At 45.2% G+C, this 27,723-nt stretch overlaps 1 protein-coding gene across 1 annotated transcript; it reads left to right on the forward strand.

The window, feature by feature from the left end:
• Positions 1-994: 994 nt before the first annotated feature.
• apoba (apolipoprotein Ba) lies at positions 995-26,705 on the forward strand. The gene is made up of 30 exons (XM_080870830.1): positions 995-1,056; positions 1,586-1,627; positions 2,025-2,137; positions 2,223-2,326; positions 2,588-2,735; positions 3,705-3,851; positions 4,137-4,261; positions 4,338-4,414; positions 4,992-5,448; positions 5,722-5,872; positions 5,979-6,125; positions 6,681-6,892; positions 7,971-8,178; positions 8,256-8,426; positions 8,512-8,715; positions 9,023-9,187; positions 12,207-12,412; positions 12,491-12,673; positions 12,791-12,921; positions 13,512-13,719; positions 13,818-13,990; positions 14,072-14,247; positions 14,345-14,457; positions 14,548-14,684; positions 14,778-14,921; positions 16,838-24,361; positions 24,462-24,573; positions 24,775-24,807; positions 24,922-25,108; positions 25,225-26,705. Exons 1-30 carry the CDS (start codon positions 1,002-1,004, stop codon positions 26,371-26,373), a joined length of 13,002 nt encoding a protein of 4,333 aa, XP_080726956.1. The 5' UTR covers positions 995-1,001; the 3' UTR covers positions 26,374-26,705.
• The last annotated feature ends 1,018 nt before the right edge of the window (positions 26,706-27,723 follow it).

Below are 27,723 nucleotides of genomic sequence, written 5' to 3' on the forward strand. Positions count from 1 at the left end.
CCTCTGCACATCCTCCTGTCTATTGTTTAGTTGGCTTAGTTTGTATATCCTTATTATTTCTTTTTGCAAAAACTGGCTTGTATAGTTTATAAGAGCACCTTTTCTCTGTTAATTCTGTCAATATGTATATAGAGCTGCAGAACACACAGCAGGGAGCTGAAATAAATTGATCTTTAACCTGGATTTTGTCAGGTAACTGTGACGGTCAGGCGGGAGCTGTTTGATGAGCTGACATGGTGTGACCAGCTATACTCTGCTGCCCTTTAACGTCTTATCTTTTTAATCCATACGTACTTTAAACTGTCCTCTCATTCACCTCAGATACCCCTTCTGACCTGCCGAGAGTATGAGTGAGTCCAGCATTGTGTAATGTTGAGCTTCCAGAGAGCTCAGCTCACACGCAAAGATCACAGCAGCGTGATGGCACATTAAAGCAGGAGCCCAGCTCAGGTCTGACAATAAATTCAAATAATAATAATAATCGTCCAGTGCTGAAACAGTAAAACCTGCAGTTCCTCTCATGTCCAGCAGAGGCAGCAGTGAGTCAGTCCCGTGTTAAACCTCATGTTTACAGCCAGAAACTCCAGTCATGGCGGCCATGTCCATCTTTTATTTACAGTTAAACAGGGGCAGTCAGTGAGTGTGGTTTTTTAAATGGGACACCTGTGTCTGTCACACCTGGGTTTTATCACCAATGGGGGGCGGGGTCACAGCTTGTACATATATTAGAATTAAGATGAATAAAAGAAAAAATAAACGGCGTGCTGATGTCACCACTCTGACCTCTGTGGTTTTACCTGCTGCGTCTCATCATCACTGTAAATGATTGATTGAATTCTTGGGGGGGGGGCAGTGCTGATCACAGACTACACTTTAACTCTGAGGGATGAAACGACCAGACAGAGTTGAACTTTGACCTCTGAGCGGGACAGAAGGAGGGTCTTCATAAACGCTGAGCAGAGGTGCTGCTGTGTCAGTGTGGAGGAGGCCTGCAGCCCATCATGGGTCACAGGAAGCTGTGTCTGCTGCTGCTGCTCGGCTGCTGCGCGCGGGCTCGTAAGTACCGACCCGTCCTCGTGCACGCACACGAGGACGCTCTGTTAGTCTCACTCAAGCCGTTTTTCTACATGGATGAAAAAGTTGTTCTCTCACTGATCTCTGGGATCTTTCATTGTTTTCTTTCCTACTTTAAACTCGGTGCTTCCAGCGGTGTAGTCGTGCTCGCGTCCATCTGTCAGTTTGACTCCAGCCGGAGACACGGGTCCCCTTTGGGGCGCGTCAGCTTTTCATGCTGTTCATATTATAAAAGTGTGAATATGAGCCATCAGATCTGAGACAGGAAACACTTGTCTCTCTGATGTGTGCCAAACGCAACAAAATCACTTTTTACACAAACAAATCTAAATTTCAAATGTTTGTATTCGAGTGTATAATGTTTATTTCTAATGGAACGCTTCAGTCGTCTGTGTGATCTTGGCTCTTTTTTAAGGTTTTATTATAATTGCGTCCTTCTGGCCTCTAGAAGCCGCTCTCATTACTCCAATATTAAAATACTGTTAAGTATGTTGATCGTGTTTTCTTCCAGAGGACGGGCAGGACGTGGACCAACAAACTGCAGCCTGTCAGTGTAAGTCATCCTCACTCTTAAACATGCAAACTCATTTTTATTCATTTTTATTAAGGTTGAGCTGAAAATATTACGTATTTAAAGAACTGTGGACTTTCTCCTCGCTGGAGAAGGTCGAGTGTGTGCACTGTGTGCAAACACACACATCGACCTGCTAACAGATCAATGGCGCACTGATAAACGCACGGCCTGTTTTCTGGAGATAGCGGCTCGTGGACTCCTCTCCTGTTTGTGAATGAGAGCTGCTGCTCACTCTCACCTGCGACGGGGTCAAAGGTCAGCTGCTGAGTCATGGTGTGGAAAGCCAATCCTGAGATGCAGCAAGAGGACAACCATCGAAGCCTTTTCACATAAAGGAGCAAAGCCCTGACCATGTGACCCTCTCCTCCCCCCACAGCAGCATCCAGATTCAAGGCCTTCAGGAAGTACGTGTATCGGTACAGCACAGAGAGCCGGAACAGCGTGACCGGCGCCGCCGACCTGAGAGACGGCCATGCGCTCACCTGTCAGGTAAACAGCTGTTTATGCGTCCCGTTTTTCACCTGATGACACGATGTTCCTCTCTGACCGTGGCTCTGCTATCGCCGCTCGTCAGGTGGAGGTCGAGGTCCCCCACCTGTGCAAGTTCATCATGCACACCAGGGGCTGCACCCTCAGGCCGGCCCCCAGCTCGGACGCCTTCCAGGCCGCCATGGAAAGGTGAGTGCAAAAACACAGACTGTATATTAAAATGGCATGCTGCTGCCATGTCGGTTTTTGGAGCAGCGAGCACATTTTCGAGTGAGGCTGGTTTATGACCCCGACAGGCTCCGACACTCTGCTCCCCTCAGAAAACATTCGATGTGTTACGTTTTAAAGATCGAGCCTTTGTGTCCACAGCAGCGGCGTGTTCAGGAGCAGCACCTTCACCGGCTGAACACGCCCCCCTCTGATCAGGTTTCACTGTCTTTGTTCATCCAGGAACCCTCTGAAGTTCACCCTGCAGGGTGTCTCCAACATTCAGCTTTACCCCGACGCTGACGAGGCGATCGGCATCCTCAACATCAAGAGAGGGATCGTTTCTGCTCTCATGGTGCCAGACACGGAGGACCAGCAGGGCGGCCGCACGGTGAGCGTCCTCTGAAACACTCCAAACCATAATCAGTGTTGTCACAGGAAATAGTTTATTTCAGGAAAAACAAAAAGATTTCTTTTATCAGGATTTTTTTTCTGTCAGTAAAGAAATTCAAACTTACCAAGAGTGGAAAACATGAAGGTTTTGAGTTTTAAGCCCACTTCCTGCTTCAACTATGTGTTCGTATCCACAAGATTAGCAAAGGTCACAGCAGGGTAACGCCTCTTCACTGCATTCAGACGTGACGAAGACGACCTGCTGATGTTCGGCCTGAGCTTCAGCATCGGGAAGAAAAGTGATTTCACTGACTGTGGCGAGGTTATTGGTCTGAGTGTTGCTGCGGTTTTCCCACCAACCATCTCTGAGCTTACAGAGGAAATATCGGTGAGCAGCAGGGAGGAAGTCCTTGTTGATGTCACAGGAGAACGAGCAGGAAGCTGACGGGAAGGAAACAGGAACTCAAATAAGCTCGTGAGAAGACCATCTCTGTGCCTTGAAGCAGATGGACTCCAGCAGCAGAAGACCACACTAGGAAACAAAGGCAACGACTGACACAGACTCATGAAACAGGACAACAGCAGATGGGTTTCCTGATTTCTGCTGCAAATGCATGAAAGCCTGTATCGGTGCTCAGGCTGTGGTGTGATGGTGTGATGGTGTTGGCCGTTGGGCCCCTGACCACGCTCACTGTGCCCATCCCTGTTGTAATGTTTGCATGCCTCAAACATTAATGATGACACCTTCAGTATTTCTCAGTTCCATTCTTTAATTCTCAGGCTTGCAGCGGCAACACAGTCTGCAGCGCTAACTTGTTCATCTCCCGTTTTCTGTTGTCTCCTTTTTTTTATCTCCTCCTTCGGCCTTACATTCGACCTTTCAAAATAAAAGTTCTGTAAACATCACACCTGTGTGACCTCAGGACCTGTCTACTATCCTTTTTTCTGCTGTTTTCTCCTTTTTCAGAGCACCGTGCACGGTCAGTGCGTCACTCTGGTGAACTCGAGCAGTGATGTTGCCACAGGTGTGACGCTGGTCAGAGATCTGTCCCAGTGTGACCAGTTCTACAGCAGAGAGCTGACCAACAGCCCGCTGGCCCTGCTGCAGAGACTGGTGGGAACTCAGAAGCAGTTTGTTCTTTTCTTTACCCTCAGTTTGATTTCCTGATTACTGCAGAAACAAATACACGAAGCACTCAGACAGCTCCACACACCTTAACGATGTAACATCACCTGTAATTATTCTACTTAATGTTGTCCTGTCTGTGAGCTCGCTGAGGCTGACCGCAGACCTCGTGACAGTAATGTCACAGTAATACAGCCTCCGTGTCACAATAGTCACGAAAAAGGAGTTTAAATGGTGCAAACATGTTTTCTGAAGTCAGGTTTGTGTTTCCAGCACAGCCCGATATCCAAGCTGATCACAAGCACTCAAAGCTGCAGCTACCAGTTTGATCGGAGGGAAAGGCACATCACCACAGCCTCGTGCACAGAAAACCACAGCTACCTGCCGCTCTCCCACACGTGAGTCACCGCCTGACTGCATGTTTGTGTGCGTGCACAGGGCGCCGTTACGCCTCAGCTTTAATCTGCTCTGCAGGGACAGCATGGTGTCGTCAGAGCTGACGCAGGAGCTGCGCTTCCAGAGCAACAGGAGGACCAGCAACAGAGACTTCAGTGAGTGAGCTTTCCAGTCAGCTGTGGAGTTTCACACCTGGGGATTATTGTGTCCCCAGGTGATTCGTGTCACCTGTTTAAATTGACTTAAGGCTTAAAGTTTGCATTACTGGGGCGTGGCCTCTTTGACTGACAGGTGGATGGTGACACAGGTGGCTATAGCTGTCTGCTAGCTTCACCTGAACTGGACCTCTGGACCGTGTTTGTGCTGTTGGATCCTTTTTTGAGGACTTTTAATGACATTATGTGACCAATAATAAGGCTGCTCGGAGGTCACTGACTAACAGATCATCCAAGAAGTCTGACATTGAGTTTTAGTGAAGTTTGAGGATTTAATTTGGACAACAAAATATTGTCAGTTCTGAATTCTGAAGATTTGAAACGTGGGTGAGGTCATGTGACCACATCCATCCGTACACGTCGGTGCAACAGGCAGCTGCACCCCTACATGGCCAGCAGGAAAATAATTTAAGTCTCTTCATTAAAGTTTTATAAACCACTGCTGACGTCCATTTTTAAATGAGACTCACCTCTTACTGGGAAATGAATAAGTGACATCACATGTGTCTGTGTGCAGGTGTGGAGCGCGACCAGGTGAGGCCCCTTCACTTTGAAGATCCTGAAGATAAATCTCCAGTGCAGACAGGAGACGATGTTCTGACCACCTTACGGGAGCTGGTGACGTTAGCGGGCTCAGACCAGGGTCAAAAAAGGGCGGGCCTTTTCCATAAGCTGGTGTCCGGCCTGCGCGCCCTGAGGAACGAGACCCTGAGCCGGGCGGTCCCTGAGATGCGAGCGGCATCAGGCTGGCTCACCTGGCAGGCCCTGTTCCAGTGCGGGACCTCAGAGTGCACCAGCGCCATCCTGCAGATTATCCGGACCATCGACGGCGTTTCCCTGGAGACAGACGCTCTGGTCTACGCCTTGAGTCTGCGGGCTGACCCTGATGCTGCACGTGTGCGAGACATGCTCAGCATGGCTCAGTATAAACAGAGCAAGCCCATCATGTACGCTCTGGCCAACACAGTGAAGAAGTAAGTAAAGCTATGATGCAGTGCTTCAGGTGACCACTAGAGGGAGACCCATGGTCCCCATGTCTCAGTGTCACACGTGAGGAAGTATCGGTCATGGAGGTGGAACCGTCGTCAGCCATAAACGGCCGACAGGGCGTGCTCGTCACCATACTGGGCAGACAGCGTGGTGTTGCTTAGCACACCCGTGATCATAACAGTTTCCATCTCAGTCATGCCTGCAGCATCACGCATCATCTGACCTGAGCAGCTGACCACACTCTTTTTCATCCACAGGATCCATAAAAACGCGGTAACGCCGGAGGTCACGGATGTGCTCACAGACGTGTCAAAGTTCATGGAGGTGCTCTTAAACGACTGCTCAGTCCCACACTACGACTCTGACCTTCCTCTTGACCCCGCAGAGATGTCCTTCCTTGTCCTGAGGGTACGTGAAGCGTGTCATGTAGTTTTAGATCCATGGACGTATTCTTCTGCTGAAAGCTGTCTCGGGGCTTCAGTCCTCCGCATAAATGTTGATTTCTAATCTGCAGGTCGTTGGGGTCATGGGTCAGGCCATGCAAGCCGTCAGCCCCAGCCTGATCTCGTCCATTTTACGATGTGCAAAGAAAGCAGAAGTCCCACTATCATATCAAAAGGCAGCCATACAGGCCTTTAGACGGATGGACGTCAGTGATGAGGTAAAGTCTCTCTCTTACATGGACACATCTCTCACACAGACTGATCTGGGAATGATTGAAACAGTCCAAAAATGACATGTCAGACTCATCTGCTCATTTTGAATCTGAGAATGTCTGAGAACCATCATCATGAACGTAGCTCATCACTGCATCCACACAGGAAGCTCAGACTGAACCAGAAGCACCTCCACCTCCTCTGAGCTTATTTAAGGTGGACTGGCGCCGAGTAGAAGCTGTGGTAATTCCTCTGGGTTGAGGAGGAGAGGAATCACCACAGCTTCTCAGCTTACAGGTTAAAGCAGCATCTCTGCTAGTATGGCAGGGGGCACATGAGTACAGTCATGACCGCTGAAACATCTGGAGCCACAAACACAAGAACACACCAGTCCAGCTCCTCAGTTCAAACACCTGGACAGCAGGTACCCACAGACATACTCCTGAACATTTCAAACGTGAGGCTGGCATCAAATTCAAAATGAACAGATACTGACTCTGAAAATGTTCAGTATACACGTGATTGTATTCATGTGTCACTCCCCGTGTGGTTGGTTACAGGTCAGAGATGTGTTCGTGGAGGTGTACCGGGACGATCACAGCCCCGTAGAAAAGCGTGTAGCAGCTTTCCTGATTCTGATGAAGAGCCCGGACCGAGCGACCATCAGAGACATCGTCAGCAGTTTGGAGAACACGAGGGACGAGCAGCTCAGGAGCTTCGTGGTGTCTTACCTGAACAACATCAGAAACTCAGACGAACCACAAATACAGCAGTGAGTGAACGACCAGGGATGTCCTGCAGGGGGCGACTCCTCTGAAATCTGATTGTATAGAGGTCTGTGAGAAAATGAGGCGGATGGTCATCTCTGAACTCAGTGAACTCTTTCAGTGGGCTCAGCCTCTAGTTTCAGGTCTGACTCAAGAAAACATGAAGTTCATTTTGGAAACGATTTAGGGCGGGGCTACTTTGTTACTAGCACCTGAGCGTCTGCTGTCTGGGTTTTATGTCAGGTTGGTTCGATTGAAACATCCAGAATGTTCACTCGAGGTTTTTAAACATCAAGACTTCAAAGTGTGTTTGACTCTGAGGGCAAAGACGTGACGTGGATGATGATGGTTACAGGGCAATGATAGAAACCCTGCGGCCTGTTCGACACTGCGGTGGTTACATCCTCCTGTTATAAACAATCTCAGATTGGAAGAGTATTACCTGCACGTTGAATGCATCCTCCTATGTTATTCGTGTTTCCAGCACATTCACACATTTATGTTATTATGTGATGACATTAAATGGACTAAGTACCAACACTACAGACAGAGAAAGTCAGAAACTCGCTGAGCAGCCACATCTTTAGCTGGTTGAAATCAAAGTAAAGTAAAAAATAAACTGAAGTTTTCTGAATAACAGTACTGCAGCAGACTTTAAAAATAAGAAATAAACAGAAGCTGAGGCTGACATGTGTAATGAGCAAAGATGGTATCGGTCCAAATATCAGAGTGCAAAGTGGAGAAAGGACAGGAACCATCCATCCAGGCTTCCCTGCTCTGTACCTCGTTAAAGCCCTCGTTAGGCTTTCACAGCTGAGGGACTTAAGTTAAAGCAGAGAAAGAAGCTTTGTTTGAAAATACAATCATATTGATTGTACATGCACTTCTTCACCTCACCACTAGCTGTCTCATGTACAGTCTGTATCTGTGATTACTCTGGGCTGATAGATGCCACCGTAGCAAGAGGAGGGCACCGGCCGGGGATCTGTACACGACTGATCATGACTGAAAAAACAAAAGTGCTGCTGATTCTGCATTATATTAATAAACACTATTAAATATCATTTATTGTCCTTTCCAAAGACTCAGGGAGTACACTGAGTCGGCCCTGAATGGCCAGCCGTCACCCACAGGCGCCATCTTTGATGGCATGTCCCGCAACTACAAGCTGGACTCCTCCTTGGGATCAATCCAGAGCAACATCATCTTTGATGGAAGCGACACCTTACCTGAGGAGATGATGCTGGAGACCACGCTGAAGGTGTTTGACTACAGCTACGACATCTTCGAGGTATTGAATGACATGAATCTGCAGTACAAAAATCAGTTTTCTGTCGAGGTCCAAACATTTAAAATCTCCTTTTTAAGGTCGGCGTTGAAGGAACGGGATTCGAACCAACGATCGATGCTCTTTTTGGGGAGAGAGGTTTGCTCCCTGAATCCATTTCCAGACTGATGTACTTGGCGCAGGACAAAGCCCCAATGCTCAAAGCCATTTTGGACAGAATAGCACCCCAACGAGACAGAAGGAAGAGACAGGTGAGAGGTTCTCCATGTGCACGGAGCTACCACATGAGCAAATGCTATGTCAAATGCTGAAACACAGACTGTCCTGTGCTCTCAGATCCCAGAAGACTTTCTGAAAGACATGGCGGACAGAATCCAGAAACTTGTGAATGATGTGAGCTCCTCTCCAGCGCCTGAAGCCGCCGCCTACCTCAGACTTTTGGGGAATGAGATTGGATATCTGAAGACCGGCGAGATGAGGAAAATGTTTGAGACTCTGTTCATGTACTACCACGTCTTCATCAGGGTACTACCTGCCCAGGTGGGATATTCTGTCTCCTGACCGTTTGGTGTGTTGATCGTGGCAGGAAGTGGCACACAGCTCCAGTGTGCATCGGTGCCTCGATGCAGCCAGCATGGCGACATTAGAACGAAACAGTTCATAACATCAGGAGAGGATCACAGATGATTTAGTTCATTAGTTTTGTTTCACTTTTTAATTTTATTTGCTGCTTAGGTTTAGGATCTAAAAACTACTCTGGAGCAACCTTTGTGGTGCTTTTAGAGGATCCAGATGTGATAGTGGACTCTCCCATCATGTTTGTTTTCTCCTGTTTTCTTTCCAAAAGGTGTTCTCTGAGCTCATATCCAGGACTGACAATGAAGTCTTTGCCCACTACATCTTCATGGAGAATGCCTTTGCTCTACCCACCGCATCTGGCTTCCCTCTCAAGTTCTCACTAGCTGGTGTGTTTGCACCAGGTGTCAGAGGAGGCCTGACGCCCTCGGCAGCGGTATGTTGCTGCTCTTCATCACATTACAAGTCATGAATCCCAGACAGGCCAAAAAACAAAAAACAAATACAACTTGCAACCTGTAGGATATAGAGCTGCTGCATCGGATGCAAAACACTGGTATAGAAACATTATTCCAAAGGTACAGTGGGGCAAAAAAGTATTTAGTCAGCCACCGATTGTGCAAGTTCCCCCACTTAAAATGATGACAGAGGTCAGTAATTTGCACCAGAGGTACACTTCAACTGTGAGAGACAGAATGTGTAAAAAAAAAATCCATGAATCCACATGGTAGGATTTGTAAAGAATTTATTCGTAAATTAGGGTGGAAAATAAGTATTTGGTCACCTCAAACAAGGAAAATCTCTGGCTCTCACAGACCTGTAACGTCTTCTGTAAGAAGCTTTTCTGTCCCCCACTCGTTACCTGTATGAATGGCACCTGTTTGAACTCATCATCTGTATAAAAGACACCTGTCCACAGCCTCAAACAGTCAGACTCCAAACTCCGCCATGGCCAAGACCAAAGAGCTTTCGAAGGACACCAGGAAAAGTATTGTAGACCTGCACCAGACTGGGAAGAGTGAATCTACAATAGGCAAGCAGCTTGGTGTGAAAAAATCAACTGTGGGAGCAATCATCAGAAAATGGAAGACATACAAGACCACTGATAATCTCCCTCGATCTGGGGCTCCACGCAAGATCTCATCCTGTGGGGTCAAAATGATCATGAGAACGGTGAGCAAAGATCCCAGAACCACACGGGGGGACCTGGTGAATGACCTGCAGAGAGCTGGGACCAAAGTAACAAAGGTCACCATCAGTAACACACTACAACGGCAGGGAATCAAATCCCGCAGTGCCAGACGTGTTCCGCTGCTGAAGCCAGTGCATGTCCAGGCCCATCTGAAGTTTGCCAGAGAGCACATGGATGATACAGCAGAGGATTGGGAGAATGTCATGTGGTCAGATGAAACCAAAGTAGAACTTTTTGGTATAAACTCAACTCGTCGTGTTTGGAGGAAGAAGAATACTGAGTTGCATCCCAAGAACACCATACCTACTGTGAAGCATGGGGGTGGAAACATCATGCTATGGGGCTGTTTTTCTGCCAAGGGGACAGGACGACTGATCCGTGTTAAGGACAGAATGAATGGGGCCATGTATCGTGAGATTTTGAGCCAAAACCTCCTTCCATCAGTGAGAACTTTGAAGATGAAACGAGGCTGGGTCTTCCAACATGACAATGATCCAAAACACACCGCCCGGGCAACAAAGGAGTGGCTCCGTAAGAAGCATTTGAAAGTCCTGGAGTGGCCTAGCCAGTCTCCAGACCTCAACCCTATAGAAAATCTGTGGCGGGAGTTGAACGTCCGTGTTGCTCGGCGACAGCCCCAAAACATCACTGCTCTCGAGAAGATCTGCATGGAGGAATGGGCCAAAATACCAGCTACTGTGTGTGCAAACCTGGTAAAGACCTATAGTAAACGTTTGACCTCTGTTATTGCCAACAAAGGTTATGTTACAAAGTATTGAGTTGTATTTCTGTTATTGACCAAATACTTATTTTCCAGCCTGATTTACGAATAAATTCTTTACAAATCCTACCATGTGGATTCATGGATTTTTTTTTCACATTCTGTCTCTCACAGTTGAAGTGTACCTCTGGTGCAAATTACTGACCTCTGTCATCATTTTAAGTGGGGGAACTTGCACAATCGGTGGCTGACTAAATACTTTTTTGCCCCACTGTATATGGACAACAAGATATAATATATAATACATCTTTAAATACAAGATTTACAATATTTACTTGTTTAATTTTTTTTCTGGATATGTTCCTGATCATAACTTTCTGAATTGTCAGACAGTTTTATTTGCTATCGTCCAAGTTTAATAATGTTCTTTGGTCTGTTCCTTTCATATTTGTAGTTATCGGTGCCTGTTTAGCTCGCTGCTTGGGTTTTAACTCTCCATGTTATTCCCATGCATGAAGGAAGCTCCGGAGTTAAGGTTGTGAAAAAGCTGGAAGAGAAATTACATTTTTCTTCAGGGTCCCCAGGCTTGGTTCCTTTTATGAAGTATAAAGTTAAAACAGTACTATTCCGGCAGCTGGGGCCCAAAATAATACCAGAAAATAACTTTCTCATAAAAATATGGTTATTTTCAGTAATGACACTACAGTTTGTTGCCCTAATTTTACATGGGATTTTGCCTTTAGTGCTTTTAAACATTAAATTAGGAACATTTTAACGTGATTAAACAATTACCTATAAACAAGGTCAATGAATGTGGCAATAGGAATAATAATACTTACATATACAGTTAGTTTAGATAATAATGGATTGCGTGCCCTGGGACAGAGGCGAGGCTGCCATATCGCACCATCGGCCCCTCTGACCATCACCAGTAGGCAACGGGTGAAGTGTCTTGCCCAAGGACACAACGACTGAGAGTGTCCGAGCCAGGGCTCGAACCGGCAACCTTCCGATTACAAGGCGAACTGCCAACTCTTGAGCCACGATCGCTCTAAATAGCAATAATAATAATAATAATTATTTGATGTAAAAAAAGTTTATAAGAATCATTTTATATATTTTTCCACAGCATTAAATTTGAATTTAACAGTTCAATCAGGTGAAAAAATTGTAATATAAAAGTATTTTACAGTTTTGTACTGTTCTTCTAGAATATCCTTACATTTACATAAATAGACTGATTTCACATTTCAAATGTAGATTAACGTAAAATCACTGTAAATGTAATAAAACACAATTTTCTTGTTTTTTTTTTTATGTATTTGTCTGTTTAGATTGTTAAAATTCATTCACAAATGCATCATAATTTCACAAATATTTGTCCGTTATTTGAAAGATTGAACTGTTAAATTCAAATGTAATGCTATGGAAAAATAAATAAATAAATATATAAAATTATTCTTATAAACTAAAAAGGAAAAAAGAAAGAAAGCAGAAACAAGTGATGAATCCCTGTGTTACAGCTGCTCTGTGTCTCTGCAGACTGAGCTGTCCTTCATGCCTTCGGTTGGACTGGAGTTCATCACCCAGATGGGCGTGCACATTCCAGACTACGTGGACGCCGGGATTCAGACGCACACCAACATGTACCATGAAAGTTCCCTTAATGCTAAAGCTACAGTTAACCGAAGGCAGGTCAAGCTGTCCATCCCTGCTCCTCAGTCGAACACTCAGCTTTTCAGCGTGAGGTCAGTGACCCACAGTCTTTCTCTGTTTGAGTTGTGTTGTTATCACTCACCTCACTCCACGTTCTTTCTGAAATGCAGCACCAAGGTGCTGTCTCTGTCATCTGGTCAAACAACGATGGGGCCATGCAAGGTGGGAGACCGGGCCGACTCAGTCGATTGCCAGCCTCTGCTCAGTGGTCTGAAGCTCTGCACAGCAGTGCGTTACTCCAATCCTACCTCTGTGGATCAGGCACCATGTTCCCCTCTAACCGGAGAAACCAGGTAAGAAGGTTGATCAGCTCATCTGAGTTGATCCTTTGTGATTTGACTTTGACATCTATTGCTGCTTTTTACCACACAGCTAACAAATCCTGGATTAATGACAGTTTGTTCTTTCAGGTTTGCAGTTGAAATCCAGCCAACAGGAACAGTTTCAGAGTACACCGCCACCATCGCAGATGAAACGGTCAGAGAGGGCAAACGAGGGCGCCATAAGGTGGAAACGCTGAAATTAATCCTGAAGGCAGAAGGTAACGCTATTAAATATGATGTCTGGACGTGTTTGTGTGCAAGCTCAGTTCATAAGACTGAGAAGGTTAAACCATCATGCTCTCCCAGCTCTCCCAGCATCATGAACAAATATGAGTCGTTCTCACAAAACAGAGGGTGCTGTGTTTACTTTGGCTCATATCTGTCTTCATCATATTTTATATCTGGGCAGGGACAGCTCAGTAGGAGTGGTCGCCCATGATCAGAAGGTCAGGGGTTCAAATCCACTGAACGGCTACCGTGAGGTACCCTTCTCCCTGTACGCTGCTCGCCGGGCGCTGCATTGGTGGCTGCCCACTGCTTCACACAGTGAATGGGTTAAATGCAGAGAGGATTTCCCTACGGGGATCAATAAAGTACACATTATATAAATCCTTGTTTTCTTTAAACTGTTGTCAGGGATTTTGGAGTGTCTTTGGGGTGTAATGGTCCCTTCAGTGAAAGAATTCATAAAAATGAAGCACATTTTTGCTGACGCGTGTATTCTTTTCCTGTGCGTACTGGATAAAAGTCCACCTGTTGCTCCCTGCAGCTAACAGCCGGCTAATTGCTTTAATTCTTATCTTAACAGGCGACGATTCATCGGAGGCCTCGGCAGCTCTGAAATACAATCGCTTAAAAAACACCGTCTCTGCTGAGGTCGTCATTCCTGACTATGACGTGGAAGCAGGAGTCAAACTGGTTTTCACTGAGAGCGGTGCTGAGAGGAAGATGAGGGGCATCACCATCGATATCACCAACAAGAACATCCCACAGCTGACGCTTGTTGGACGTGCCAGGTACAGAGTTCATTAAACAAGTCTTGGGTCCTTTATGAGGTTTCGGTTGTGCTGAGTGGATGGGAAGCCGACAGTACACGTCTTTGTTTTAAATGCAGGCTTAGCATGATGAATGATGGCATGCTGCAACTCCAGATGGTCGTTCCTTCTCTGAAAGCCGATGCATCTCTCACTGCAAACCTAAAGAAGGATGAAGATGTGGTCATGGACCTGGAGACCATCATGCACCTCTCTGAGATATCATACCAGCAAAAAGCTTCCCTAAAATACGGTAACTGTGCCTCCTCTCATCAATACAGGGGACAGCTGCATGGATTCAGTCATTTGAGGGTTTTCTGGATTTTCTCTGCAGATAATGACAAGTTTGAGGTGGAACTGAAATCTGACCTGAATTCAGAGACGCAGAAAATGATCCCTAATGTGGAGGCTCATCGCAGGCAGCTTCAACAGCTCGTTGATGAGATCCTGGACCAGAGGGTGGCGAAGACAGACATGAAACTGCGTCACATCATCACAAAAGGAATCGAGGTGTCATAAAACATCGTGTTCAGAGTGTTACGCAGCTTTTACAGGCAGTTTTACAGCTTTACAGTGAGATCTAACAGGTCTTTGTTTCACTTTGAAGGCGGGTAACATATGGCTGGACAAACTGACGGCGCACATCCCCACTCTGGCAAAACTGCGAAGTAAGAGAAGCCTCTCTGATCTCGCTCTGCCAGAAAAACTGTTCCTGCAGTCGTAAGTGTTTAAAAAATCAGCCTCCAGATATGAATAGGCTCCACCTGTTCTGCAGCACTTCAGTGTTCACCTTTCATTTTACCTCAACAGCGACACTTTGTTCCGGTACCAGTTCAACAAGGACAAGATGGCCATCTCACTTCCTCTTCCACTTGGAGGCAAAAAGTCCGAAGAGCTGAACGTACCAAACTCCCTGTCAGTGCCCCTCATAGATTTACCACAGATAGGTCTGTACATCCCACCCAGGGCCTATCAGCTCCCACGGTTCACCATACCACCGTCTCTGGATTTGTCTCTCCCCCTTCTCGGTCTGGCTGCAGCATCCACAAAGATCAGCAGCAACTTCTACAGCTGGGAAGGCTCGATCTCTGGGGGCAACAACACCGCCGATGTCCCCAGCTACACTGCACAGTTCAGGGCCACGGCCCAGTCACCTTTCAGCCTGTTGTCATACAAGCTTGAAGGTAAAAAGTTATTCTTCTGTCAAGTCACTTAAGACTCTATGAAATCTGACAGGATAAGATTGAGGCTGGCTAACAATGAGCTCTGCGCTCATGAAGTATTTAAATCAGCACGTGTGGTAGGCTCATGCACCTGTCAGCTGGCGCGTCATATTACTGTTAAGTTGGTCTTTGTTAAGATCAATTTGAGTCAGACTCTATGTTGGTTTTACGGCAAAGAGAGATCGGACCAGTGGGGTCCTCTGAAAACTTCCATGTACTGTGATATTTCTGCAGATTCATTTCCTGTTACTGGTTCAGCCATGGTCAGGAACAGTACTGATTAGAGATGGCACGATACCACTTTTTTATGTCCGATACCGATACCGATATCATAAATTTGGATATCTGCCGATACCGATATGAATCCGATATAGTGTGTTTTAATCAACAAAACTGTTTTTTAAATATCTTGCTGCATTTTGTGTAAGTTCATACTCAAGTTTAAAACAACAACTACACTAAAGCTATTCTGTTATACCTGTATGCAAAAAAAAAAAGTTTCATAGTTCAGCAATACTGATCAATCTAATAAACTTAAACCTACACCATCCTCCCTATTCTGGTATTTTAAAGAGTACTTAGCGTAAATATTAAGCAACCTAACTAATAGGGTTCCAACTCCCAGCAACAACAAAAATAAAATAAATAAAAATAGGGAACCACCCCTCACGCTCCACCTCATGATGCCTAATTGACGTAATCAACCAACAACAATTTGATGCAGTGTGAAAAAAAATGCACAGAAATCAATTATTTTTCAAGAAATATTAAATAGATTCAACATCTTTCTTCAACAAAATTGCAGACTGCACAGATGGTACCTTCCCAAAGGAAAAAGTACTATAGCTTACTAGGGTATATATATTAGACTTAATAGTCACTATATACAGTAATTGACTTCTATTCATTTTACATCAAATTAAAACTTTGGGTGTCAGATAATTATTTATTAAAAGCTAGACATTTTAAATGAGAATAAGAAAGAAAAGTATGTCTTTGTGCCCCCTTTTCCCTGTTCATGCCCTATCGGCCCCCCTGGCTAAACTTTGCTAGATCCGCCCCTGCACAGTTACCAGCTGTCAGCTACGTAGAAAAAGATCCTCGAGTAGAAAGTAATATTAAATAAATTCTAACAACAGCTTATCAAGCTTAAACGTGCTGCTGTTGTTCAGCCGTTGGTTTCCTCTTTCTGGTGCAAAGTGGGCCAAAAACAAACAAGACAGAGGGACTCGCGACAGAAAAGCCGATCAGCTGATCATTAAGCAGTTTCATGATTGAAGTAGCAGCAAGAAGAGGCAGTCACTCCATATATCGCTCGTTAAGCTTAACGCAGGAATGCTTTACATTCAGAGATGGACTTACACACTTGCTTTACTTCTCTCGGGGATAACTTTGTCGGAGATTAAATGCCAGGTTGCTAGCGAAGCTCCACATGCTATCCAGACCACCGACAGGTCCCACATGCCACAGCCGCTCTATCACGTGATGCATACTGCTCCGACGTGCTAACGTTCTGAGGTGAGTTACGGCGTGTTGCAAGTTTTGTGAGGTGCTTTCGTGATATTTAATGGATCGGATTACATTTTTTATTTTTCTCCGATATCCGATCCAGTAATTTAGGTCAGTATCGGACCGATACCGATACGTAATATCGGATCGGTCCATCTCTAGTACTGATTAGTGCACATTTGGGTTGTGGTCCAAAACAAACTGCAAGTGCAGCAACAGTAAGATCAACACCTCTCAATCAGTGCCTGGAAAGCCCTGATGGTGCAGTGAGAAGAGTCTTCACTTACCAACATTTTGTCTTACAGCAGGTAAAACGTCATGCTTCCATGTTTGCATACTAATATAGTATCATTTGTGTCTGTTTTAAGGCACCGGGATGATGTCGGGAAGAGGCGATGATAATCTCAAGTATCTTCTGAATAGCTCCTTCAGCCATAGCCTCATCGACACAAGCGTCAGCGTCTTAGAAACATTAAGGGTGACGGACAAACTCAAGGCAAGAGCCAATTACAAGATGGAAGCTTCTAGTGCTTTAGGCTTGCAAGCCACCCTCTACTACTCTGCTCATGCGACTTCCTCCCTAAATTCAGACGAAGTCTCAGGAGATGGCACCGTCAACGGACTCCTCAAAATTGGCTCATTCCACACCAACGCTTCCTACCTTCACAGCTACAACCTACGCCCACTAGATCGAGAAGGACGAGGAGAATCCACTCTGAAGTTTGACTCACCAGTCCTACAAGTTCACAACACAGTCCGTGGAGTCTGCAAAAACTCAGAGTTATACATCATGTCCCAAACGAGCGCTCAGAGGGACATGCTCCAGCATGTGGCAGAACTCAGATATAAGGATACGCAGCTGACCCTGAAGTGCAGCGTCTTGGCCAAATCACTAAGTAACCAAGTTGAGTTTGGAGTGTCCAACCAAATGGCCCTTCTCACAATTGAATCCCAGGCATATGACGACAAAAACAGGGTATACTCCCTGATATCAGGATCTCTGGATTCAAATGGGCTTCAGGTAAACTCTGAGGGTTCCCTCACCTTAGAAACAGGGCGTGTCTGGCATAAGGCTTCTGTAACAGCTGGAAAAAATGGTCTGACAGCAACTGGCACAAACAGCATACAGTGCAGTCCTGTGACAGTGGAGAACATTTTCAACTGTGCGATAGACAACAGTGGAGCATCCCTGTCCTCCTCTACCAAAGCGATGGGTGACGAGAGCAGAGGGGAGCTGAAAATTGAGGGTGAAGTCACAGCTGCTAAAGCCTCTCTTTACGGTGACCTGAAGGGATATGCGTACGACGCAACGACATTAAGCAGCGTGAAAATGATGCTGGACAGAAGAGCTCTGAGTTTTACCGGAAACACAAAGGGAACACTCAGACAGATGAAAACAGAAAACAGCCACAAACTCACCCTCACCCTGTGGACCCTCAGCCTCCGCTCCGAGTCAAACAACTTCATCTGTGACGATATTTACTACAAGCAAGACACCAAGCTCGATGTGAAGCCATTTTTTACGCGATTCAATATGAGAAATGACCTCCGGTTTTATGACGTCGCTTTGAGCCACGAGGGTCACGTAAGGCTCGAGCCTGTTAAGGTGGATCTCCGTGGAAGCATGACTGCAGCTCACAGAGAGCAACACAGCGTCAAACATACCTATGAACTCACCTATGACTCACCTGTGGCTGGCACCATGAAATACAGCACATCTGGAAACGTGATGGACGCCCAGCTCACTCACAGCTGTGAACTGGAATTTGCTGGACTGTCTTTAACATCAGACTGTGAGGCGCAGGTAGACTCTGCACCTGTGCGGTTTAACAGCAGCGTTCGCACCATGGCGCTGCCTTTTCGCCTCACTGTGGATGCTGGTTTCAACGCGGCGGGAGAAATTAATCTACATGGGCAGCACACCGGAGACACGTACAGCCAGCTGCTGCTGAAAGCTGAGCCCCTAGCTCTTTCATTTGCACATAAAAGCGGCATATCAACAGCTCATAAGCTTCCAAGTGGGGAATCCTCTGCTGGTGTAAAGAACATATTTGAAGGTTTCCTGACTCCAAGCGATCAATTATTATCTTGGGAAGTAAAGTCTAAACTGAACGACCGTGCTTACAACCAGGCGACCAGTATTTCCAACAATCCAGAGAAAGCTGAATTGGAGTTTTCAGCAATAATGTTAGAAGATTTACAAGAAAATGCAAAATTCAACATGTCTGGTTTCCTGCAGTATGATAAGAACAGTGACTGTCATATCATCGAGATTCCACTCATCGAGAGCTTTCCTGCAGCTTTTCAGCAGCTCAAAAACACACTGGTTCAAACCTTAGAGTCACTGCAGCAGGTCATCCGTGATGTAGATATCGACGGGCTCATCAGCAACTTTAGAGAAAAGCTAGAACGCCTGCCGACACAAGTGAGTAACTTCATGCAAGAGCTAGAGTTGGAGAAAAAAGTAAATCAAGTGAAAGTGAAACTTGATGATTGGATCGGTGCCTCCGCTGTCACGATGAATGACTTGGAGCTTGCTGTGAAGAATCTGAGGAAGAATTTAGAAACCACAGTAACGGACATCATCACCAAAATTCAAAAGCTCGTTTTTTCCGTTGAAGAGTACATCAAGGGTGGACGTCTTGAAGCCCAGATAACAAATGTTCTTTCTGATGTCGGAAATCACACGTGGGCCTTCGATGACCAATATAAAATTAAGCGGTCATTTCTCAGAGTTCTTGATATCATCGAAGACATTATGAAACAGATCGATTTCCAGAAACTCCGGATAACCGGTGCTGTGTTTCTCCAGGAGCTAGACTCCAAATATGAAATCTTGGAGACGATTAAAACCAAACTATCAGAACTGAAACGAGTCATTGAGGATTTTAACATCAAGTCGATTTTTGAGGATCTGAAGGAGTATCTCCTTTCAGTTGACTGGGCTGCGCATGTTGAGCAGTTATCTTATAATATCCCCCCTTCAGAGATAGCAAAAGTCATGGAGTCGGTCCATGATGTTATCGTCAACTGGATTGATGAATATGAAATCCCCAACAAAATCAATGAAGTGTATTTCTACATCAGGGATCTTGTTTTAAAATACGACCTCGATGATATATTCAAACAGCTGATGGATCAGGTGGTGATTCTGGTCGAGCAGTTTAAAATTGAAAAGACTGTGCATTCACTGGTAGAAGCTTTGAAGTCTATCAAATTTGAATATTTTTATGATAAAATAATGCAATTTCTGTCCAGTGTGACAAATCAGCTCAGAGCGATCGACTTTAAGAAGAGCATCGATGACCTTAATGAATATATTTCTTCGACTCTTAAATCAATGAGGACATTTCGGTACGGTGCCTTCGTTGATGACGCTAATAAGAAGATTGCTGAACTAACAAACTACATCAACGAGCAGATTAAAATATATGAGCTGGTGAAAAAAATTGAGGCTGTTAGGGACTTTTTCAGAGAGATCCAAACTTCCATTTTTACGTATTGGGATGAACTAAAAAACACAAAAGTGGCTGATGCTCTAAAAAGACTGAAAAATGTGATCGATACTACATTTTACAACGACATCAAACTGAAGGTGCAGGATATCCTTGAGGATGCAAGGGAGAGAATTGTTGACATGGACATCAGAGGCGAACTGTATTTATTCCTCGAAAGAGTGAGCGATTCCTACAGAAATATTGTTGAATTAATGTCTGCAAACTTTAACCAAGTGATGGATCAGATTGTAAAAACAGCAAAGGACAATGAGTTCATTGACCAGACGAAGCAGGCTGTAGATGAATTTCTGAGCTTACTGAAAAGAGGTAAGATTGAAGTTCCTACTTTTACAGTACCTCTCACTGATCTTGTTATTCGAGGATTTACAGTTGACATGAAGAATCTGCAGGACATTAGCATCCCAGCTCAAATTTCACTCCCTCCGTTCACCATCCTCAACTTGTACACCATCCCTGGCTTCACGATAGATGTCGATGAGATCAAAGCTAGGATCATTGCTCTGATAGATGAAATCAGAGACTTTGAGATCCAAACACCTGACCCAGAGGAAATCTTTGGTGATCTGAAAGTTCTCTACCTGTCTGAACTACCCGATCTCACCTTCACAGGAATAACTCTATCGGAAATAACATTTCCAGCAATCAACATTCCCAAGTTGCAGTGGAGAGGCTTTGATGTCTTACCACTCCCAGTTCCAGAGATAACTTATCCCAGGATTCCCAGTGACATTTGTGTCCCACGTTTTGGAAAACTCCATGGAGAATTTAGGGTGTACTCGGAAGACCTGACTCTCATTACAACAGGAAAAATTGAAAACTCAACATCCACACCAAAAAACCCACAGTTTACAGCCATCGTTGCGTCTCATGCCAAGTCGCGCTTCAAGGCGCTGGAGTACACGTTTGAAGTCACGGCTCAGCTGGAGGCTCCCAGAATGAAGAAGCTGCAGTTCACAGAAACACTGAAGGCTGCACACATGGCCTTTGCCATTGACCACGAAGGATCCCTGATACTCACCGGCACCGCTGCTGAGGCTTCTGCCAAGACTGTCGCCAGAGCTGCAACCCAAATGTACACAGCAGAGTTGGTCAGTAAAATGGACCTTACTTTAAAGAGTGGAGTCCATGCAGCCGTAGCCACAGCCTATAACCACAGCTTGAATATCCCGTCACATGAAATTTCAAGTCAGGCATCAGTGAGACAGAATATAGCAGCCTCTGCAGAATCTGGCAGAGTCACTGTGACTGGAGAGACTACAGGAAATGGAAAGTGGTCGGTTTATGACTACGCTGATGAAGGTACTCACAAAAGCAACATGGAGTTTGATGTAAATTTCAGCACTGCAAAGTTAACATTTGTTGGAGAAACTGACTGTGAGGCCTTAAAAGCCAAGCACACGCTAAGAGCTGAATCAGTGCTCTTAAATCGGATTAGTATTGATGCAAAATGTGAAACTGAAACTCCATCTGTGAAGAAGAGTGTTTTGGTTTTGGATGGAGTGGCTGATATCGGGGACCTGAAGGTTGCGCTCGCAGCCTATCACGATGTTGAATTCAATGGAAAACTGACTGGATCCATGTCCAACTCGCTGGAGTTCACAATCCATCCATTTGATGTGGCCTTCGATGTTAAGAATAAAGTAAACTCGAAGGTTTTCTTTCCCCTGAGACTGACTGGAAAGGTAGCTCTGCAGCATGACTGTGGTGTTGCATTAAACTCTGTGAAACAGCACGCGTCCTGCTTTGCTTTGGCAAGGTTCAATCAGTACAAGTACAGTCACAACATCACCGCAGAAAACAATGATATGGACATCTTCTTCCACTCTTCCGCAAACGGAGAGGCTAACCTGGAATTTTTGACGATTCCGCTCTCTATCCCAGAGATGAGCATACCTTATTTCCATATTAAAACCCCTGAAGTCAGAGAATTTCCGCTGTGGGAAAATGCTGGATTCCAAACTTTGCTCACCACACCTCAGCAATCATTTGACATGAACTTGAAGCTTCACTATTACAAGAACCCTGACACCCACAGCTTTGAACTGTACCTTAAACCGATCTACGGTGCAATCAGCGACAAAGCCACCGTCCTCCAGGCTCAGTTTGAAGAGTTTTGGGACAAAGTGGTTGCATTTTTAAAAGATTCATACAACCAAGCAAGGCCACAGTACATCAAACACAGAACTGACACATCTAGCCTGCCACCTAGCATCTTCAGAGTCCCCGGATATAAAATACCAATCCTGGATATACAGGTTTCACCTTTCAGTGCCGAGATGCCGGCCTTTAGCTATTTCATTCCCAAAGAGGTCAGGACCCCAAGCTTTAAAGTCCCAGCTCTGGGGTTCTCTGTGCCGTCCTATACTCTTGTGCTGCCATTATTAACGTTTGCTGTCATTCATGTTCCAGAAACGTTAAGTGAAGTAACCTTGCCCACTTTTAGACTGCCACCCATGCAGAACAACATAGCGATCCCAGCTATGGGTAACATGACATTTGATTTCTCCTTCAAATCCGCTGTGATTTCGTTCATTGCCAGCGCAGGCCTTTACAATCAGTCTGACATTGTTGCTCGTTTTGGCACCTCTTCAACGTCAGCGTTTGACATTTTGAACATAAAAATCGACGGCACCGCCAGCTTGACGAGGACGAGAGGAATAAAAGTGGCCTCAGCTGTTTCCCTGGAGCACGACAACATCAATGCAAACCACGAATGTGCTGTCAACCTCAACAAAAGGGGCATGGAAGCTTCTTTAACCAACACTGCAAAGGTCAAGCTACCCTTCCTCAACCTGGAGCTGAATCAAGAGCTCATCGGAAACACCAAAACAAAGCCAAATCTCACATCCAAGAAAAAGTTAAAGTACATTTTTAGCATTCCTCTGATTGAGGCTGCAGGAAACTGTGACGTGAACTGGGAACTGGAAGCGCTTCCTTCTTATGTGTCTCTGGAGACCTGCACCCAGGGGAAGACAGACATTATGATGGTGAACGGCTGTATCTTTTCTGGAGATCTGGAGAATAAAGCCAGTTTCTACTTCACTGCCAACAGCCTGCGTTCAACTGTCAAGACTGTCTTAAACTCAAACCTCGACAAACAGGAGAAACAAAAACGAAACTCCAACAACATCTTCCTGTTTGACTTGAATAAGGAGTTAGCTCTGGCAGTTTCCTTGCAGCGAATTTTTGCAACGGCTGAATGCACGAGCACCAACAATGTCGATTTGGCCTTTTTCACAACAAATGGAAAACATGTCACTAAAGGAGAACTGGACTTTATTCCTTTAACGACCTTCAAGACCAAACTGAATATCGAAGCGAGCCAGCCGAGCAGTTTGGGTGATGCTCGACTCATTCAGAGCATTAACCTGGCCGTCAGCTCAGAGAAGCAGTCTCTCACCTGGAGAGTTAAGGAACAGCTTGCGTCTTTCGTCCATGCTCATCTTTTACTGCTGTCCAATGATGAATCAGCAGTGCACTTGAATTTGGCTGGATCAGTAGAAGGTCCCCTCGCTTTTTTGAAGACAGTTAAGATTCCTATTTATCAGAATACCCTCTGGGATGTGCTCAGGTTTGATCAGGTCACCAGTATGAATAAATTACAATTCCTCAATGTCTCCACTAGTATTGTGTACACAAAGAGCATGGATGGCCATGAATATGCAATACCGTTTACCCTTTTGGAAAATGGTGTCAGTTTTAGCGTCCCTCAGATCAGCATTGCAGTGCCTTCATGGCTCAAAGGAATTCCAAGCTCCATAAGGAACATAGACGAGTGTCTGGAAAACCCAGACGTCCCGGATCATCTCACACTTCCCCCTGTGATCTCACTTCCTGCCTTTAATGTACCATTCACGACACTGCATGTGGAGCCCTTCACACTCGATCCTAAGAACCTCAGCGTCCCGAGGGTGATCAGCACCGAGGCCTTTGAAATCATGCTGCCTGGCCTGCCAGTACTGTCAGTGCCTGGTTATGACATTAACACAGAGTACCTGCAGGGAAAAACATCATTCCTTTCATTTAAGATACCACAATATGAAATCACAGTCTTACCTTTTACTCTACCAAAATCAGTGACCATCGGGGGGCAAACCATCAGCCTAAATTACATCCCACGCCAGATTTCCAACTTTGACCTTCCAGCCATCACCATTCCAGAGCAAAGAATCGAAATCCCTGCAACGACCCTCCATCTGCCTTCAAGTGTGTTTATCCCATCTTTTGGTGCTCTCAGCGTCTCTGTGAAGGTTTCATCTCCCATTTATAGTGTGTCGACAACTGCCAGTGTCGAGAAAAAGGACTCTGACCTATTAACTTCACTGAAATCCAGATGTGTTTCTACCATGAACTTCTTGGAATACGACCTCTCTGGTAAGACTAAAACATACGCCACTTTACCTGATACCACACATTTGTAAGCATTGCTGCATGTAAGGCAATATAAAACCTAATCTTGCCCATGTTTCCCCAGCTGATGCAACCATCGTATATGATAATGGGGCAATGAGCCTAACTGGGAAGGGAAAATTGATTCACACTGATGGAAATGTCAACTGGCAACATGTTTTGGCACAAAATGTCCGGTAAGTTAAACAAACGCTGCATTCTAGAGTCGACTGGAAACACTGGTTTAACTTTAAATAAGTTTCCCCATTTCTGTACACTGGTAAACATTTCATGCACACCACTAAAGTGCATCAGAAGCTGTGATGAACTGTCTCAGATCCCATCCGATAAACATTCAAAGTCTGGAATTAAACCCTCAATCGCTCGTTTTCTTTCAGAATGAAGCGCCGAGTCTCAGCAGCTGAGTCACTGTGAGTTTATTTCATGCAGATGCTGATGTTTCACATCTCTCCATAGTTCTCTGTCAGGTGTTTATCACATATGATCTGGAGCATATCTGTACTAACGGTGTGTCTGTTTTAAAGGGAGCCTCGTCACACACTTAGCGTTGACATCAGCAGTCGAACGTTCACAGATGTGAGCTTCCGCTTTGCTTCCCGCAAAGATGGCATCACTGCATCCGTGTCTTCGCCATCATCTGGTTTCCTTGGAGTGCATTTACAGAGGAGGTCTCCATCACAGTTGTATGGGAAGCTGTTCAGTCGATACCTGGTATTACATCTTAGACTCTTTTATTTCATATTATTGTTACTGTGAGTGCAGCTTTCCAGACTGTTTGATGCTCTGTTTAAAGTCATACTCTTCTCAACGTCTTCCCTCACTCTCAGTCGTCTCCAGAGAGGGATACCGATGTCTTCGCTGCAAAAGTCTCACTGAGAAACTCGCAAAAATTCTTTGTGCAGACTTCGTGGAATCAGGACTTCCTTTGGGATGTGATGGAAGGCACCAAGCACAGAGTTCCTGCAATGACAGACGCTGTGTTCAAGTGCATTAACAAGTATCACACCTCCCACTTTGGCTTTGACATCAACCGTGGCAGCAAGAAGCTGAAAAACACACTTTCTTATGCCATAGAGCGAGCCTACGATCAGGTTCCTGTGTCTTGTACCACACCGCAGGATTGGATCCAAAACTTTGCTGATGGAGCGCGAGATAACTACCGGAAGGCCTCTGACGTCTTGATGTCCATGACTGTGCAGGATGCTATAGACAGGCTGTTTGAGACGGTGAAGCGTGTCATGAAACAGTGTGAAAACAACATGAATGTGCTGCTAGATGCAGCCTTGCAGTTTTTGAATGACACACGGTTCATGGTGCCGGGATCGGAGAGGAAGCTCTCTCTTATGGAAGCGGTCCAGGAAGCCCGTAGTGCCATTCAAAGAATCAACGGCCTCGTGGAGAACATCTCTACAGACATCAGGAAAATCAGGTTCACCGTACCTGGAAGTGATGCTTTTGTTAGCGGAGATGAGATCATGGATAAGGTGGGGAATATTCTGGACCAGCTGAGAGAGGGTGTGATCAGCGTGATCAACGTGCTCCACCTGACAGCTGCTGGATGTTTACGCGTCGTTGCTGAAAAAGCTGAGAGTTTCCTCGCCTACCTGCAAGATCAAAACTCTGAAATTTCCTCTAAAGTTAATGCCATTTATGCAGATGTTCTGCAGTTTTCAGAACAGCACGGCGAGGAGGCGCAGAGGTGCACGACTGAGTACAGAGACCTCATCAAACTCAAGACCCAGAAAGCCTTAAATGCTCTGAGCATGGAGCGAGTAAATGATGGGACCAGCAGGATCATCAGTATTTTGCAGGTGCGCTTCTATGAGGGACTTGAAGCCAGTGTGGCTCTAATGACCAGGGTCTCCCAGAGCACAGCACCCTACGTTAGAGTCAGCGATGAGAAGATGGACATTGAGATACCTTTACCCTTCCTCTGGAGGTCTTTCAGCGAATGGCCGACGCCGCTTAGGCAGTGAATCACAACTTTGAAGATAAAGTGGTTTCATAATGGATGAAAAAATTGAAAAACCCCTTTTTTGACAATAAAAACTGTTTTAAAGTGATATTCATGAATGATAAAAATAAATTATGTTTCTTCTGTGAGATTCACTGAATGTGGTTCAGCCTGCACGTTGCTGTTTGTTGGTGTTCAGCTAAACAGATGCTGAACTCCAGTTTGTGTTTGTCTCATTGTGTCCTCCTGAAGCTCCTGGACTCATTTACACAAATAACATCAGAAATCTATAAGAATAAGAAGCATCAAAGCTTTCTGTGGTTCTTAGTCGTTTCCTCCTTTGTTGTTTGGCTTCTTCCTGTTAAACTTTGAAGATCAGTTTTCTCATGTTGGTTTACTTCCTGTTCTTAGGTTGTCTGCTCTGGCCTCCTTTGTTCCATCTGTGTCTCATCCCCAGTCAGCCTCCGAGTCCAAAAAGCTGTAAAATGTAAACAAACAGAAGGAAATGCAAATCTAATAAACTTCTATTTTACCTGCAGAAGAACAGAGAAAACATAAACTGAGAAAACGTACCATTTTAGGTACAATAAGAAAATTCTGCAACATCCGGTCTTCTTTTAACAACAGTCTGTAATGTCTGTGATCGGCACACTGGGGTGGTGGTCCCTCTTTTCAGGAAGGGGGGACCAGAGGGTGTGGTGCAACATCCTCAGCCTCCACGGGGAAGCTCTACACCAGGGAGCTAGACAGGAGAATCTGCCAAACATGTGCTTCCTGGACTTGAAGAAGGTATTCAACCACGTCTGACCTGGCATCCTTTAGGGGTGCTTTGGCAGTACGGGCTGGACGATATAGCATCAAAATGATATCACCATATTTCTGACCTGAGCAGCAGATGTTTCTGTAACCATTAAAGCTGCTGGTCTGAGTGACATCAGCAGCGCTCCCGTTATTTTCCTCCAGTCTGGATGTTTGAAGTCTGGAAGTTTGTGAAGAGAAACTCTTTAGGTCCAGTGTGGAGTGAGGAGCAGGGAAAGAGATGCTGCTGGCTTTAAAACTATTCTATTCTATTCTATTCTATTCTATTCTATTCTATCCTATTCTATTCTATTCTATTCTATTCTATTCTATTCTATTCTATTCAGCATAAGCATTTTTCCATGCATGACAAAAAGCTCAAAGCGAAGCACCACATTTATGATCTTTTATGTCTTTCTTTTGTTTAGTTGAGTTTGAGGTTTTCAGTCCAGATAAAGAAAAAAATATGAACACACAATAACACAGGTTCAGATTTGTATTATTAGTTTTTATGAAATAAGGAGAATAGTTTGTGTCCGTCCTGTTTTGTGCTTTGGCTGCTGTGACAGAGGAA

This window comes from Rhamphochromis sp. 'chilingali', assembly GCF_963969265.1.
Source record: "Rhamphochromis sp. 'chilingali' genome assembly, chromosome: 21".
NCBI classification, from domain to species: Eukaryota; Metazoa; Chordata; class Actinopteri; order Cichliformes; family Cichlidae; genus Rhamphochromis; species Rhamphochromis sp. 'chilingali'.